The sequence below is a fragment of the Eptatretus burgeri genome, chromosome 10 (genome assembly GCF_056783735.1).
Source record: "Eptatretus burgeri isolate ZD-2024b chromosome 10, Ebu_testis_v1, whole genome shotgun sequence".
NCBI classification, from domain to species: domain Eukaryota; kingdom Metazoa; phylum Chordata; class Myxini; order Myxiniformes; family Myxinidae; genus Eptatretus; species Eptatretus burgeri.
The window spans coordinates 100,076,491-100,093,857 of NC_140970.1; the positions used below are offsets into that span (position 1 = coordinate 100,076,491).

General features: G+C 45.9%; 1 protein-coding gene across 1 annotated transcript in view; it reads left to right on the forward strand.

The window, feature by feature from the left end:
- LOC147019275 (inosine-5'-monophosphate dehydrogenase 1-like) overlaps positions 1 to 17,367 on the forward strand; it is a 43,507-nt gene that overhangs the window by 17,055 nt on the left and 9,085 nt on the right. Inside the window, exons 6-7 of the mRNA XM_085900125.1 lie at positions 4,024 to 4,230; positions 4,545 to 4,632. Coding sequence (XP_085756251.1) covers positions 4,024 to 4,230; positions 4,545 to 4,632 — 295 coding nt within the window. The remainder of the gene's footprint in view (positions 1 to 4,023; positions 4,231 to 4,544; positions 4,633 to 17,367) is intronic.

Below are 17,367 nucleotides of genomic sequence, written 5' to 3' on the forward strand. Positions count from 1 at the left end.
GACGAACATATTCGATTTGGATTTGTGTCCCTCCAAAAGGGTGACAGAGGTACCCCAGTGCGTAATATGCTACAAGACTGAGCAATGATGGCAAGCGGCCCACAAGCTTGGAATGCCACTTGAAAACAATGCATTCTGCTCTAGCTGCCAAATCCAAGGCATTCTTTGAAACAAAAAGGCAGTCCTTGAAACAAGCTAAGATGGACAGCAGTGGAGCATTTTGGCAACAGACTTCAAAGGTTGTTGAGGCTTCCTATGAGATCGCCATGTTGATTGCAAAGAGCAAAAAAAGCCATAACATCGGAGAGACTCTCACAAAACCAAGTGTACTGCATGCAGCGGAGCTCGTTCTGGGGAAGGATCGTGCAAACAAGCTTTCCCAAATCTCTCCATCAAACGATACCGTCAAGGGAAGGATCGATGAAATGTCTCAAGGCATCGAAGATCAAGTTCTCGACCAAGTAAGAGCTTCTCCTGCATTTACCATCCAGTTGGACGAAACGACTGATGTTGCTCGTTTCGTGTCAGACAATAATGTAAAAGAGGAAATGCTCTTATGCCATCCCATGGAAAGTTATACAATGGCAACAGATATTTTTCAAGTGGTAATAAACTTCTTCCAGGAAAATCAACTTTTGTGGGATTCGCTGGTAGGGGTGGTTACTGATGGAGCTCCAGCCATGCTTGGTTTGCAATCTGGTTTCATAACAAAAGTGAAAGAAAAAAGTCCATCTGCTATCGGTACACACTGCATCCTTCGCGTCCAGAACTCTACCTGCTGAAATGAGGGATGTCATGAACCTGGCTATCAAGGTAGTCGACTTCATCAGAGCTGGAGCCTTAAACAGTCGTCTCTTCCAACAGCTGTGTGTGGATATGGATTCTGAACATCAAGCCTTGCTTTTCCACACAAACGTACGATGGCTTTCAAAGAGAAACATGCTTCGACGGCTTTATGAACTACGACAAGAAGTGGCAACATTTCTAGATTCACAGCAGAAAGCAGATCTCCATGACAAGTTCCAGTCTGAAGGTTTTTGCTATCTCTAGCTTACCTGGTGGACATCTTTGAAGCGCTGAATGCCATCAACCTCAACTCCAAGGGAAAAACATCAACATAATCATGCACCATGATGTCATTTGAGCCTACATGGCCAAACTCGACCTCAAGAAATGTCGAATTCAGGATGGAAATACAGCTGGTTTTGCTAACTTTGATTCTGCTCTCATTCACACTTTCCTTGATTCTGAGTTAAAGAAACAAATAATTCCTCATCTGACTGAATTGAAAGCCAAATTCATCAGATACTTTCCTGATATAGATGAGAAGCGTGAAGCCTGGAAATTCATTAGGAACCCATTTCAATGTGAAGTTGCTGATATTTCAGACAAAGTGCAAGAGGAGTTTCTTGAGTTAAAGTTCAACTCCTCGGCTGAAGAAGACTTCAAAAAACTGGATCTAGAGACGTTCTGGGTCACGCACCTTCCTGTTTACCCTTTGATCTCACATCAAGCTCTTCGGATTCTGACAATGTTTGGATCAACGTATCTTTGTGAAGCTGCATTTTCCACGCTCGTTGCTGTCAACACCAAGTACAGAAACAAGCTGAACATTGAAGGGGATTTGTGTTGTGCTCTCTCTGACATTCGACCATGCATTCAAGATCTGGTAGCGAATAAGCAATGTCAAGTATCTCATTAAATATGCTGTGTATATGAGTATTGCTTATACAGAATTCTTTGTTCAATAAAAAGACTAAAAACAAGCATTTTTTTTCAGTTTTTCCTTTTAATTCAGGAGGGATTTTTAATCATTTGGTTGAAGATGTGAGGGGGCCGGGGGTGGGGGTGGAGGCAAGGACCAACTACTAGAGGGGGCATGTTGGTAAAAAGGCTAAGAACCACTGCCTTATACTGACTATTCTTGTCGTTAGTAATTGGAGAATTACTGCAGAATGTGTCATCATATTTGGGAATTTGTAATTTTTTTTTGATTTTTTTTATGTGGTTTGGCTCGAAAACCCAGTCTGAAAGTTTCTCCAGTCTTTAGTTTGCTGATGGTTACAATGCCATGAACCCACATACATATTGGAGTCGTTGGAGCGTGCAAACTACTGCAGCCACAGTAGTGGGGCAGATAACAGCAATTTTTGAGAGGAATCGTGCAAATGATGATACAAGCATCAAATTTGGCACATTTGTTCTCCAGGGGATTATAATCAAATCTGCCTGATTGGCCATTTGAAAAATTTGAAGAAAAAAAACAACTTCAAAAAAGTCAAGATCACTAATCAATGTTGGATGGTTGCTGAGATTGGTGAATGTTTCAGAAACATCATCAAAGACGTTCCAAGTCTGCCATGCAGTTTTCTTCCCTTTACCACGGAAGGCAGACACGACGTCACATCCAGTGAACGCATGGAAGTATGGGATCCCTATTGCAGAAACTACCTCATGGACTGGAATCCATCGTGCCTTGGATCCTTGACCAAAGGCAATCCACATGTTCTCAAGACCTAGTTCCTGTAAGGATGGCAGTACAGATATTGCTATAACTAGTATGTCCGTGTCATTAGCCTTAATGATAATGGACTTGCTACCATCCGTCGTTGCATCCCTGGCATGTACAAATAATTGAGGGTCAGCTTCTTCATGACAACATGGAGACACAGCATCAAGTGACTTCCTTGTGTTGCTAATGGCATATTCTCCTTTTGTGACAATGACTGTGCTTGTCGTCTGTGCTTCACACATCTTTTCCGCAAGGAAGTGAAACAGCTCGGTCTTGTTGCTGTCATCTCGAAGAAAGCTTCTCCAGTTACTTGGGGTCTTACTGGTTTCTGTCACTCTTCTTCTGATTCCTTGCCCCCTTTTCGACCTTGCTTCAGACTTGACGACTTCAGACTTGACTTCTTGTACACATCAAACACTACGTCCACCCTCTAGTACCTGGCACCATAGGATTCCACCTTAGGGATGATGTCTTCTTTAGCATAGTCATCAAATATCTTTGAAGTGTGTGGAGGTAGGGCATGATAAGTGCTGAGCCATCAATGATGACTGCATCTCCCCTTGGTTCTCTGTATGGGATGTTCACTTGCGCTTCAAGAATTTCAGCCAGCTGTGACTTCAAAAATTTTTTTTTTTCTTCAAATTTTTCAACATTTGGCTTTTAAAATGGCCAATCGGGCAGATTTGATCAGAAAGCCCTGCAGAACAGAAATGCCAAATTGGATGCTTGTATTATATTTTGCACGATTTTCCTACTATCTACTACACCACAGTAAGGTGGAGTTTCATCGTGATTGTGCCGTAAATATCTAGGTTGAAAGGATTGTTGTATTGGCGATAAACTTCAAAGATTAGAATGCATTTTCATTGACTTACAATTTGTTTTTAGCTCGCCTATTCGAAGAACAGAGAGCTAGAGCGATACCCCTGGCGTGAGCGTGAGCGTGAAAATGTTAATGTTTTTGGTGCAAGTTATTTCCTTTCTAATGTTTTTATCCACCACACTATTTTTTACTAATTACAATATACAAATACATGTTTTGCTTTAAAATTATTTGGATCAGACTTCACTGCAATGCTTTATTTATAATTTTTGCTCATATAACTGTCTCCCGCCTCTTCGACGAGGTCAGAGACGGACATCAAAATGAGCTCCAACCGAACGACCAATCATCCGTCCACGTGTTTTTGTGTACATGATATTTCAAAAACTGTTGAACATTCAGCTTAAATGTTGCAGATATCTATGACTCATGACATCATCTCAACCTGGCAACCATCTTGGTAACTTGGCTTGTGTACGTGATTTTGCTTTCATTTGACGCAGATCCATTCGTCATACCACCCAAATGGTGGAGGACCAAGAGTGTCGGCTCCTTGTTATCATTACGACTAATTGTTTTTAATTTTATTAAAGGATGTAAACGAAAAGCCAGACACACGCAAGCAGTTATACTCTCGATCATTTCTTGTAAATATGGTTCCAACGTTACGTTTTCATGTCGTTTGCAGAAGTACAAACAGGGCTTCATCACAGATCCTGTCGTTCTAAGCCCCAAACATACAGTTGGTGATGTTTTTGAAGCAAAAGCACGCCATGGATTCTCCGGCATCCCCATCACAGATACAGGTCGCATGGGGGGTCGCCTTGTTGGTATCGTCACCTCACGAGACATCGATTTCCTTTCGGAGAAGGACCATGACATTCTGCTTGCAGAGGTGTGTGGCCATCTATAGTTTATCTGTAGTTTGCTTGGCACGCTGAGTTGTTGATTTTTTTTTTTTCTTGCCTCGTCTTTAAATTACCATATGTTGATGCTGTGCTTGAGATTCTTAATGAATTTCCATACTTTATGCTTTCCCTTGTTTAAACGTTTCACTTTTATCTTGCCATTTTGGCATTTGCCTGCTTTTAAATACTGGTAATATTGTTTTAGTATTTCTTGTGTTGCTACTTTAAGCCTTGTGGTTTGGCCCGATGGCCCTTTAGCTACTGCGTGTTGTGAAGGTTGGAGAGTTGTGGTCTTCTGCAGATGATGACAAAGCGGGAAGACTTGGTGGTTGCTCTGGCTGGTGTAACTCTAACGGAAGCCAATGAGCTGTTACAGCGAAGCAAGAAAGGTGAAGAAGGATTGTCAACAATTTCTTAAACCACAGTTTGTCTTTTTAAAAATCAATTGTAAGAATGTAATACGGGACTTTTGAAATGACATCATCCGCCTCAGAATGCTCAGTGCGCATGCGCACAACCCCTTAACAGGGATGTTGATGTAGGCATGTTTGTATCGCGCGTGTGAAATGATGTTTGTTACCTAAAATGGCTCAAAGCTTCTGAAAGCAGCTGAAAATACTTAGAAAAGTACCTGAGGGGAAGGGATTATGCCTCTGCACAACGGAAGAGTTGGAGAACTTTCTCAGCTCGCCAAAAAATCTGAGATCTCGTAGCTTTCTGTTCTGCAAAATGTGGATGATATGGGCCAGTGCAAGGCCCGAAGGATCGTGGACTGGCGCGTTCAATCTAAACCCCCGATGGATCGCTAACAGTGAATGGACTTTGAACCTTGTGGGAGTGCCTCCTGTGATCACGGCAGGCATGCTAATTTATTTAATTGACGTCAGCAATTGGAAAGATGAGGCATGCATCATTACCAACAGAGCAATGACTTCTGCCTCTCGACAAAGGACATCTTCATGACATGAAAATACACAAATGTTGTGGCAGCTATTATTCGTGTGGGAGCCGGACGTATCGGGCAGACCTCCCCGAGGGAGACGCTGTATCTGGTTTGGGTGCTTAACATCGGTGGGAGGATCATATCTGGGGCTTGTCAATGCACAGGTTAAGTCTAAAATGATGATATTTCCTATTAATCATGTTTGGGAGGGTAAAGGGGAGGAGTGGAAGCTGTGAGTGCTGTTGTACATATTGTGACGTCCACGGGACTTGAACAGTCCCGCCAACGTAGAATGAGCCGAAACGATGGAGGCGGTTTATTTTTTTTATAACCCAAAGATGGCGGTTTTAATCGCTCTACAGCAAATGGGACGAGGAAGGTGGCACGAGTCGCTTTTCACTGAGTTAATAATGTTTATTTCTCTAACCAGAAATAATAATAAGACTCGGCAAGAGGAGGGATCCGGGGCGATTCGACGGGATGGTGGTGTGGGTTCGGGCGTGGGGAAAACGCAAACAATTCCAATGGATATACAAATCTCAAACCCTCGAAGGCGCCAGGTAAACACACACACACAAAACGTAGCTGGTCCTGGTGGTCAGGCTGGCCCGTGGTGTCGACGCAACAGTCCCTGGATTGGCGCCGGACGAGCTGGCGTCGCGCTCGTCTGGTGTCGACCTCCTGGTCTAGGCCCAAGACCGCTCACAGCCGCCAGGGAGCCAGTTCTGGCACCAAGATGCGAGCAGGAGAGGGAGGCAGGTCCGCCCGCCGTTCAGTCCCGTACTCTGAGCCAGCAGAACTCCAGAGCCAACCGAGGTGAGGGACGAGGCACAGCAAGGCCACGAGACACGACGAATCGAGGAACGAACCAGCGCAACAAGAGAGCACGCTCCGAGACCAACAGCCTCGACAAGACGCTTTCTTTTTATGACTCCTCTTCCACTTCTTTTCCCGAACAGAACCTTTTTATACTCGAGTCCTCGTCACTTCCAATCGAGCAGTTTTATTGGCCCTCCGCCGTCGCCTTCCGCCAATCGTGATCAAGGGGCGGAGCCATCCGCAGCACTGTCCTGTTACGTCACGGCAAGCCTCCAGGGAATACTAAAAGGGTTTACGCAGACACACTTACCCTAACCCGTCTCCCTATCTAATTACGTGACAATTATCATTTCCCCCTTAAAAAATGGACATTTACTAGACAACTTATCACCACTGAATTGCTACTTATTACATCGAGATCCTGGTACAACTCGAACAGCATAGCATACCTAATTAAACATCCTAATTACCCTTTGAATGCATACCCCCCCCCCCAGACGTAACACTGCCCCCTCCTCTGGTACCGCAGCTCCTGCAAGGTATATCACAGGTGCTACCGTACCAGCCTTAACACTTACTGACTCACACCTATTTAACCTTACGAAATATAGTAGGAGGGGCAATGGGCAGCGAGCTGCAGCTAACTTACCTATCCTGCTTAATGTACTACCCCCTTGTGGCCTTATCCTCGCCTAAACAATCATTCATTTTTTTATTTTTTTTATTTTATCACATGAGATCACTGAGAGAGCACTTCACCGACCATGACCTTCCCTGTTACCACACCATGTCCAATAAAAAATCAATGTGTGCACCATACATTTCACTTCTTAACTTGAAACAACTCACACAGCACTTCTCACCCGATCCACGCACCAGCCATTTGACAGCCACTCGTGCCCGCTTTGTTACCAATTACCCACTGTCCCTATTGTCACTCTAAAACCCAGCAGAACTTACAAACCCATGCCAATTTTCCCACAATTCATTTTTCACCAAAGGAGGGCACTTCGCCACAATCTCACCAGCCGAGCATGGCCCTATATGCTGAGCCCGATGTAGTCTCCCCGACCCCCGACAGTGATCTCCGGACACGACCTAGGTAAGGGCACCTCGGATAGACCTGGCGGTTCAGCAGGAGGATTCATCCTCTCCGGGCTTGAAAGTCTATTGGAGGGTCCCTCCATCGCCGGGTACTGGCAATATCGTTGCACGTGTCCTCTTCGCCCGCACCGGAAACAACTCCCCATAAAAGGCCCCCGTGGGTATCTGTGTAATGTCTCTTCCGGTTCCGGACCCCCTCGGCCATAATCGAATTGCTCTATTGGCTGGGCTGGACCCCGCCGCTTTGGCGCACCAACTACCGAATTACCCCTTATCAAACTTGACAATCTCTGGCAAATTTCCTGAAACATTTGGGTAATGCCAATTTCTCCCAGCCCCCCTCCCTGATCCTGAATCTCCGCCTGTCGGATCATCACCGATGGCCTCTCTGGCACCCGACCCGGCCGACTCCACGAGGCCAGCCTGGCTGCGCACTCAGCCGCTCGGTGAACGGTAGGTGGATCCTGTAACTCCACTCGCGCTCGGACCTCAGGGTCCGGAAGAGCAGCTAAAAATTTCTCTAGTGCCAGTCTGTCCCATCCCTCCACTGTAAGGTCCCGATACGCGATCCTGACTGATTGGTAAATGTCCTGTGCCAGCTCCTGCACTGTCTCGCCCAACTTTAATTTACGGTGCTGGAGCTGGGCCCGCACCAGATCACAGTTTGCTGCAAACCCAAACCGACGGCTCAACGCCTCGCAAATGTGGTAGCTGGTCAACATCCCCTCCGCGATCACGTTTAACACATCTGCGGCTGGTCCCCGCAACGTTGCCACAAAATTCCCTGTACGTTCCCGCTCATTCCACCCGTTTAGTCGGGAAATACACTCAAATTGCGTCAGAAAAGCTTCAAGGCTCCCTGACCCGTCAAAATTTACCAGGGGGATCACTTTTCCGGTGGCCCGCTTCCCAGTTTCTCCCTTGTCCGAATCCAGCCCAGGGATCAAACACCATTGTGGCTGCGTATCCAATTTCGGAGCCCACTGTGGCCAAAGATGTTTTGTCGTGAGGGTCTCATGGGTCAATTTTGCCTCCTGTTCCAAATGTTGAATGGACCGATTCACCTCTTCCCACAGGTTCTTCTGGGCCTGCACAACCTCCTCCAAGGCTCTGTCGCGAGTTTGTAGCTGCTCCTCAACCAACCCGGACACTCTACTTACAAAAGACGGCTCTACCAGGCCTTTATCCAAGTCTTCAACTTGGCTCATCATTTTATCTTGTTCGTCCAAACGAGCCTCCAAACCTTTTACCTCCTCCGCCAAATTCATCCCTTGCTTCCTCAGCTTTCCCCACTCTTCTACTTGCAGCTGCATACGAGCATCCACACAGGCACGATGACGTTCCAGGCCTTCATCCACTTTATCAACCCGAATGTTCGTTGCATCAATTTTATCTACCAATTTTTTCCGTATATTTTCCCCCTCCAATGTAATTTCTACCTTTGTTTCCTCCAATCTATCCTCGAATTTACTTTGTATTTCCCCCAATTTAACATCCACACACTCCTGCATCTCAGTTTTCATTTTCTCCATCTTTTCCCCCAATTCATCCCTCATTAAATCAATCCGTGCACCCAACTGTTCCCCCATTACCCCCAATTGATCTGTCATTTCTGCCCCCTGTGCCGTCATTTCTGCCCTCTGTGTCACGAATTGATTTGCCATTTGTGCCGTCATTCCTGCCCTCTGTGTCATGAATTGATTTGCCATTTGTGCCGTCATGTCTGCCCTCTGTGTCACGAATTGATTTGCCATTTGTGCCGTCATGTCCCCTATTAAACGTTCCAACATTGTCTGGATCGACATCGCGCCGGTTTCCGGCGCTGCCGGCCCCGTTACGGGCGATGAAGCACGGTCCACGCTCGGAATGGGCGAAATTCCGATCCTACCCCCGTCTCTCCCTTCTTCCCCCGACACGTGGCCTTCCTCCTCTAACATCTGCACATCCGCCATGGTGCAGAAATCCCGTTTTCCGCCAATTTAATTTAATTTGAAAACTCGCGCCAAAATTTCCCCGCGCTCGCGCGCTTTTCTGTAGTAATTTTGTATTCCAACTCGTGGCGAGTTTTTAATCCTGGTATATTCTCCCGATACCAAATATAATTTAGATGGGTTCGAACATCCAACACCCTGACACCAATGTGACGTCCATGGGACTTGAACAGTCCCGCCAACGTAGAATGAGGCGAAACGATGGAGGCGGTTTATTTTTTTATAACCCAAAGATGGCGGTTTTAATCGCTCTACAGCAAACGGGACGAGGAAGGTGGCACGAGTCGCTTTTCACTGAGTTAATAACGTTTATTTCTCTAACCAGAAATAATAATAAGACTCGGCAAGAGGAGGGATCCGGGGCGATTCGACGGGATGGTGGTGTGGGTTCGGGCGTGGGGAAAACAAACAATTCCAATCGATATACAATTCTCAAACCCTCTAAGGCGCCAGGTACACACCACACACACACACACACACACACACACACACACGCACACGCACACGCACACGCACACGCACACGCACACACACACACACACACACACACACGCACACACGCACACACGCACACACACACACAACGTAGCTGGTCCTGGTGGTCAGGCTGGCCCGTGGTGTTGACGCAACAGTCCATGGATTGGCGCCGGACGAGCTGGCGTCGCGCTTGTCTGGTGTCGACCTCCTGGTCTAGGCCCAAGACCGCTCACATCCGCCAGGGAGCCAGTTCTGGTGCCAAGATGCGAGCAGGAGAGGGAGGCAGGTCCGCCCGCCGTTCGGTCCCGTACTCCGAGCCAGCAGAACTCCAGAGCCAACCGAGGTGAGGCACGAGGCACAGCAAGGCCACGAGACACGACGAATCGAGGAACGAACCAGCGCAACAAGAGAACACGCTCCGAGACCAACAGCCTCGACAAGACGCTTTCTTTTTATGACTCCTCTTCCACTTCTTTTCCCGAACAGAACCTTTTTATACTCGAGTCCTCGTCACTTCCAATCGAGCCGTTTTATTGGCCCTCCGCCGTCGCCTTCCACCAATCGTGATCAAGGGGCGGAGCCATCCACAGCACTGTCCTGTTACGTCACGGCAAGCCTCCAGGGAATACTAAAAGGGTTTACGCAGACACACTTACCCTAACCCGTCTCCCTATCTAATTACGTGACAATTATCATTTCCCTCTTAAAGAAATGGACATTTACTAGACAACTTATCACCACTGAATTGCTACTTATTACATTGAGATCCTGGTACAACTCGAACAGCATAGCATACCTAATTAAACATCCTAATTACCCTTTGAATGCATACCCCCCCCCCAGACGCAACAATATATTGTTTGTGTGGTTCCAGGGCCACACATAAATTGTGCTAGATTTTTGCATTCTCTGCAAAAAGAAGTGTGCTTGTGCTTATGTCATTGGTTATCAACATACGTGGGTTTCAGAAGGTGGAACGCAGTGTGTGTGTGTGTGTGTGTGTGTGTGTGTGTGTGTGTGTGTGTGTGTGTGTGTGTGTGTGTGTGTGTGTGTGTGTGTGTGTGTGTGTGTGTGTGTGTGTGTGTGTGTGTGTGTGCACCAAATCATCACCTCTCATCCAAGGGTATTTCTCGTTGTTATCCCTGCCACCAAAGGTGCACCAAGGTTATGTTTTCACCCCTGTTTGTCTGTTTGGTTGTCTTTGTGAATATATGTCAAGTTGCGGACGGATTCGGACAAAACTTGGAAGACAGGTTGGGTGGATGACAAGGACAAATTGATTTGATTTTGGTGAAGATCTGGATCCGATAATTTTTTTTTTTGTTAATGTGATTCTCCATCATTGAGTGATGGGGTTAAAAACTATCGACAACGCGATGTCTCAAACTTATCTACCGAGTACCGTTCGAGTATTGGATTCGCTACGAGATATCCCTTATTGTGTGTGTGTGTGTGTGTGTGTGTGTGTGTGTGTGTGTGTGTGTGTGTGTGTGTGTGTGTGTGTGTGTGCAATGCGAGGCTCCACAGCACAAACCGATTTCGATGAAACTTGGCGAACAGGTGCCATTATGGGCTGGGAGTGTGCGCGTTTGAGTTTCGTTGCTATGCAGCGGCCGAAAAACCACGTTCACGATTTTCAATACTGGTCCTACAGTTTTTCATGTGGAGAAACGAGACTTCGGAATTAAACACTTCGAGATATTTAGAAAATTTTACTCGAGCCGATTTTTGATTTAGGTTTTATTTTTCAAATCGTAGTCCTTCAAAAATAGGGTGTCGATTTACCGTCATTTTTTATGAGGAGTGCCAGTTGACAAAATACGCAATAGGAAAAAATCTTGCCAGGCAGAAGAACAATTGTATATGAACCAGTACGTCTTGGCAATGAATCTTCGTCGGTGGATCGGTCAGAATGAAAAGCATCATATCCAGCGCTTCGATCCTAGCGGATCCCTCGTCGCCTGCCGGCTTGTTTCCTATTTTTGTGAGTCCGATTTGCATCCTGGAACACATTATGGTTGATGATCTTGAATTTGGCACTTTCATTTAAATGCTGAAAAGTATGTTAAAAATATTATTTCCGTTGGATACGCTCATAACGGCAGGTTCAAAATGCTTGCACGAGCAGAACCGAGACACTGAAAACACCACACACACACACACACCACATCCGCAAAACACCTCATTAGCATCATACATCACTTCAGAAGTTCCGTATTTCCTGCAGCTGCCTGCATCGGAGTTTGAGACTTATTTGGCATTGAGTTTATGATATGAGATGATGCCCTGCTTCCATTTTTGGATTGTTTAAAGTACCCATGCAGTCCTTATGCTGTGTACAGGCCTTGGCCTTTTCCATTTCTCACCAAGATCGTTTGCTTACTTGCTTATAAATAAATAATGTGAAGCCAGGGATGCATGGGGTAATTGTGTGCGTGTGCGTGTGCGTGCGCGCGCACCGATGCCTTATACAATCCTTGACTAGCCTTTTGTGGTAAGGATTGTGCCCAGTAGCCCTGCTTTGGCAGCACCAACGCTCTGCACAGAATCTGGTCCCAATGGATGGATGGATGGATTGAAGTAACTCCAACCATTCTACAAATCTTTACCTTTGTCCTGAGCTAGGAAGCTAATTTGATTCCCAGTTACAGATTAAATGACCCCTTTTCACATTAAAATTAAATTTATTTACACTATTCATCACCGTGTCATTTCATATGTTTGTGTTCTCATGGAAACTACAGGCTGACCATGATGCTGACTCTGACATGATGCTCATGGAAACTACAGACTGACCATGATGCAGGGAACCCAGGTTCAAATCCCATGTGTTTGTCCATTGTCTCCTAATTTTCTTGTTATTGTTAAAGTCTGGCGATGTGTTCTAATGCCTCTGTCCTGTACGTAAAAAAAAAAAAAATATATATATATATATATATATATATATATTGCTGTGGGCTGGGTGTCGGGTGAGAAGACCACCAGGGGGGGAAGCTTTCTCGGGTTCCCACCAGACTCCCTGGAAATGCAGGCCGTCGCACATGGATTCCGTGACTCGGCAGGTCGCTAACCGACCGTGAACGCCAATAACTCAACCACGTGACTTAGGGTCCTTCATTGTTAATCCGGTTACCTAAAAATAATCACGTGATCTAATTAACGGGGGACACGCCCTCGGTACGCCTTGTCAGGACCGGATCAGATGCAGCCGAGCGACACTGCCAAGGATGTACCGGCCAAAAGGAATGGATCCTTGGGAATAAAGTCCCGGCTAAGTTAGGATACGGACTTTGCTGGATCAATGAAAGAACAGACAAAAACGAGCTGGGAACATTTCTACAAAGGGATTTATTACAGGCAGGCGAGGAAAGGTATGTGGCACAGTGAATATAGCTTTATCGTGCTGTGAAAGCAGAGATAAGAAGAAATGTGAGGTGTGGCAATAATACAAGCAACTTACAAAAGCAGACAGAGCAGAGTTATCCCGATTTATAATTCTCGTACAATCTTAACTTGAGCGAGGACAGGCGCCAGGACAAACGCACACACAAAACCCGATGAAGATGAGTTGATGAAGAGGAAAAGGAGAGGAGATGAGGCTAACAGTCTCACAATACCTTGCACGATTGCCCGACCATGCCACCAATATGTTTTTGGAGGGATGCTCCGCTGGGTGATACTTCCCTGACAGCTGGTGCGTCGTCTCTTGCTCCGTGGCACCTGTGCAGCTAGCGTTGGTCCAGAGAATGAGGCGTGAAGGGAGAGACTGGTGGGTCAGACAGAACGAGCCGACAGGAATGAAGACAAGAACGACGCACCAGGAAAGACGACGACGACGACTCCCCCACTGCCCCGCGACCCGTCCTTTTGTCGATCCGGTGGTGCGGGGCAGGGGTGATGACCCGAAGCAATATGTCGTTACCCAAATCTGGCGCTCTGGTTGGGCCCTGGCCAGCACACGGGCCAGCCGCCATGACCGGAAGCGGCTCCACTCCACTTCCGGCAAGATGGTTCCAAGCTGTGGAATCGTCTTGCTCCGCACCCCATGATATGAATCGCCTTGCACCAAACCCAGTGCCGTGCCCCGGCGACCTGCGGTTGGTGCTGGTCAATGTGCCTGCTCCGTGGTGCGCCGCACAGTATGCCTCTGCCTGGTAGCAGCTGCATCAAGGCAGAGGTGCAGGAGTATGTCTGTTGTCAAAGGGAGACATTTGTGGCTGTCGTGGTGAGCGAAGACCGACGGTAAGACGTTATTGTAACCCCATGCGCAGACCCGACCAAAGATGTGTTATTCGTGCCCCGTTCTGTACGATGATAAAGTATCACGGGCTGCGCGCGACTCTACCATTGTACACGTGGTCAGCGTGTGGGTCTGCCCGCCATCGAGCATGCCCTGTACAGTGCGCGTGGGTCCGCCATTGTACACGTGTTCAGCGCACGGGTCTGCCCGCCATCGTGCATTGTGTTTGCGGTTATCAGAGGCGGTGGGATGTACGGTGCCAGCCCTGATCTGTGTCAGGGAATTGAGGGAAAGGATTGGATATAATTATTAGAGGAGATTTGGAAAGGGCACGGCCACGTGTGCTTTGCAAGTCGCCGGCATTTCGGGTGCCGTTTCTTCCATCTCCTCGGTGCATGTTTAGAAATTATCGCTGCACGTGCATTTGGCAGCTGCAGTTTCCGCAGAGGGGTGTCCGGCGTAATGCCTGCTTGGCCCTCGCTGAGGAAACATCTCATAGCAAGTGTGCCATGCGCGCACTGCAAGTTGCCAGCATTTAGGGTGTTGTTTCTTCCATATCCTCCACGTGTGTTCCGCGCAGCATGGGCGTCGTGTTGGGTGCGCTTTCTGTCCAGTGGGTGTAAACTACGCTGCACGTGCGTTTGGCAGGCCGTGATTTCTGCAGAGGGGTGTCTGGCGTAATGCCTGCTTGGCCTTCGCTGAGGACCCATCTCACAGCGAAGAGCGCACGTGGCTGGGATTTACCTCAGGAATAAGAGCAGAAGAGTAGAAAAAAAGAATAGGAATGAGTGCAGAGATTTAATCAGACCGAGCTATGAAGTTTACACAACGCACTGTCCCGTTCTCCCGCCAGACAAAAGGGAAGGGTCTGTCTGAACGTATATTAATGGAATAACTGTCTCGGGACTGCTGTGATGGTTGCTATTGCCTTGGAGGGATGCGGTTCATAGAACCGCAATATATATATATATATATATATATATATATATATATATATATATATATATATATATATATATATATATATATATATATATATATGTACAAACTTCTATATGAGCCTTGGATCAATAACAGTGTCAAAAAAAAAAACACATTCCTGTATATTTTATTTAAACTAATGGGCCCGTTGGTCCATTGGACCAAATTTTCATTGGTCTTCACGGCCTTGGAGGATACCCACCTGCTGTACAGCTTGAGCATTAGTTTGCCTTTCATCAAAACCCAGATGTGTTTGGGCCAGGGTGGAGATTATATGTTCATTATTATTTTGCCAAATGATACTATTATTGTTGTTTTATTATTAATGCAAAAATGTTTTTTTGCAATGTTGTCATTTTTGTAATTAGAATTCCATGCCATGGAAGGACCTATTAAGCTGCCCTATACACCTTAACGTGCCGTGTATTTAATACATGGGAATTCTTCCAGGTTCTTTGTCTGTCATTAATTAGCCAAATCATCTCAGGCGATCGTGACGATCATTTTGGTTTTTTCACATTCCACATCAGAAAGCTCCACAAGAAACATCACACACACACACACACACACACACACACACACACACACACACACACACACACACACACACACACACACACACACACACACACACACACACACACACACACCCACACACACACACACACACACACACACACACACACACACGCGCGCTAAAGATACAGTATATAAAAATAAATATCAACAAATATACACCAACAACTGGGAGAACGACAAAACAGCAGGAAAATACAAAAAATAATTTGACCGAGTTGGGATCGACAAAGAAGGCTCATTGGAATGGTTCAGACGAGGTCACAGCTCAACTGGGACGGCGAAAGAATAGTAAATGCCCAAGATCAAGGACACTACACCATTTGTTTAACAAGATGGTGGGACTGAGTCAGACGGACAAGAGTAAGTTCTGCAAGGCAGAGACTGAGACAGAAAGTGCTACTCACCTGCCTTCGGGATGTAAAAAAAACCCTATTATCAGAACAACTTTACACACAATGGTGCAACAAAGTATGCAAAGTGATGCAATGGCATATCTGCAAAAATTTCCACATCGCAGCTCCAGAAAACCCATGAAACCACGAACCAAGGACAGTCATTGAAAATTTGGATGTGGTGCTCACGTACGACCTGATGATCCCATCGAGCCTGAACATAGAAAACAAAGCATTGCGACTGGAAATCGTTCAAAGGAAAAAATATATAATAGAAAAGAACACCATTGCTGATCAAGATACCAGTACCCAGTGATTTTGATTTTGGTTTAAATAATGCAGAAATCAAGAAAATGACCAAATACCAGGACCTCAAGAATGGGATCAAGAGATCTTGGAAGCTGAAGAGCATCAAAATTGCACCACCAGTGATAATTGGAGCAAACGGAATAATAAAGAAGAACCTCACTGAGATTTTGAAAACCATCCTGGGGAATATTACCACAAGGGAATTACAATTGGAGGCTGTCTGGGGTTCGGTGACGATCCTGAAAAGAGCCCTCGGAACAAAACTTTGAGCACAACACAATTGAACAGCTTGGTCCATGAACTGTGATCCTTCACCGAAGCAAAGTTGGATACTTTGAGTCCTGGGAGAACTTTGTTCTATCTCCTCGAACCCTCAAATGGAGATAACTGCCAAGGCGCACGCATACGTGTACACACACACACACACACACACACACACACACACACACACACACACACACACACACACACACACACACACACACACACACACACACACACACACACACACACACACACACACCCACCTCATCCATTTATAGTAGATTTAAACCATATTCCATGTAAATAGAGAAAATACAAAATTAATATTTTCAGCACAATTATTTTGCGAGTTATTTGGTCCCCGACATGACTCAGCGTTAATAGGTACACCGGGACCCCAGCATTCGTGCAGGATACCTTCCGGGAATACCCTGCGAGTTTTGAAACCGCGAATGTGGGGGCATTGTTTCAATGGGAAATTTGGGGATAGGTTCCGTGGATTTCGCGAGCCGTGAAAAATCCACGAGTGTAGAGGTAAAATTCGCGAGTATCGGAGTAAAAGTTTTTCGTCATTGCTGCAATGGAGACAAGGTGGATAACGTTATCAGTTTGTGACTGTTTCTGGTTCAAAGAGGAATGTTTTTATTGTTTAAAATGTTTTCGACCATGAATGCACGATTACAGTTTCATTAAAGATGCTTCCAAATAAAAAAAAAAAAAAAAAACGATGACACCAGGTACCAATTTATTTTTCCAATTTATCCAAATTTCCAATTTTTTCCAATTTATTTTGAAGAATGCATTTTAAAGTCCCATAACCATATCATCCCATGCTGTGAAACGAAAACAACAACATCATCCTGTACCGTTTCAACTTTTTTTTAATAAACAAACACAGCACATGTAACTTTGCAAAATTATGAAGATTTACCATTCAGGTTGTGGTGGCCAGCAGCGTTGTCAAGCAGCAGGAAGTACCTTGAACGAAAGATTCATTCCTGCCAAGTACCTCTCGACCTGAGGAA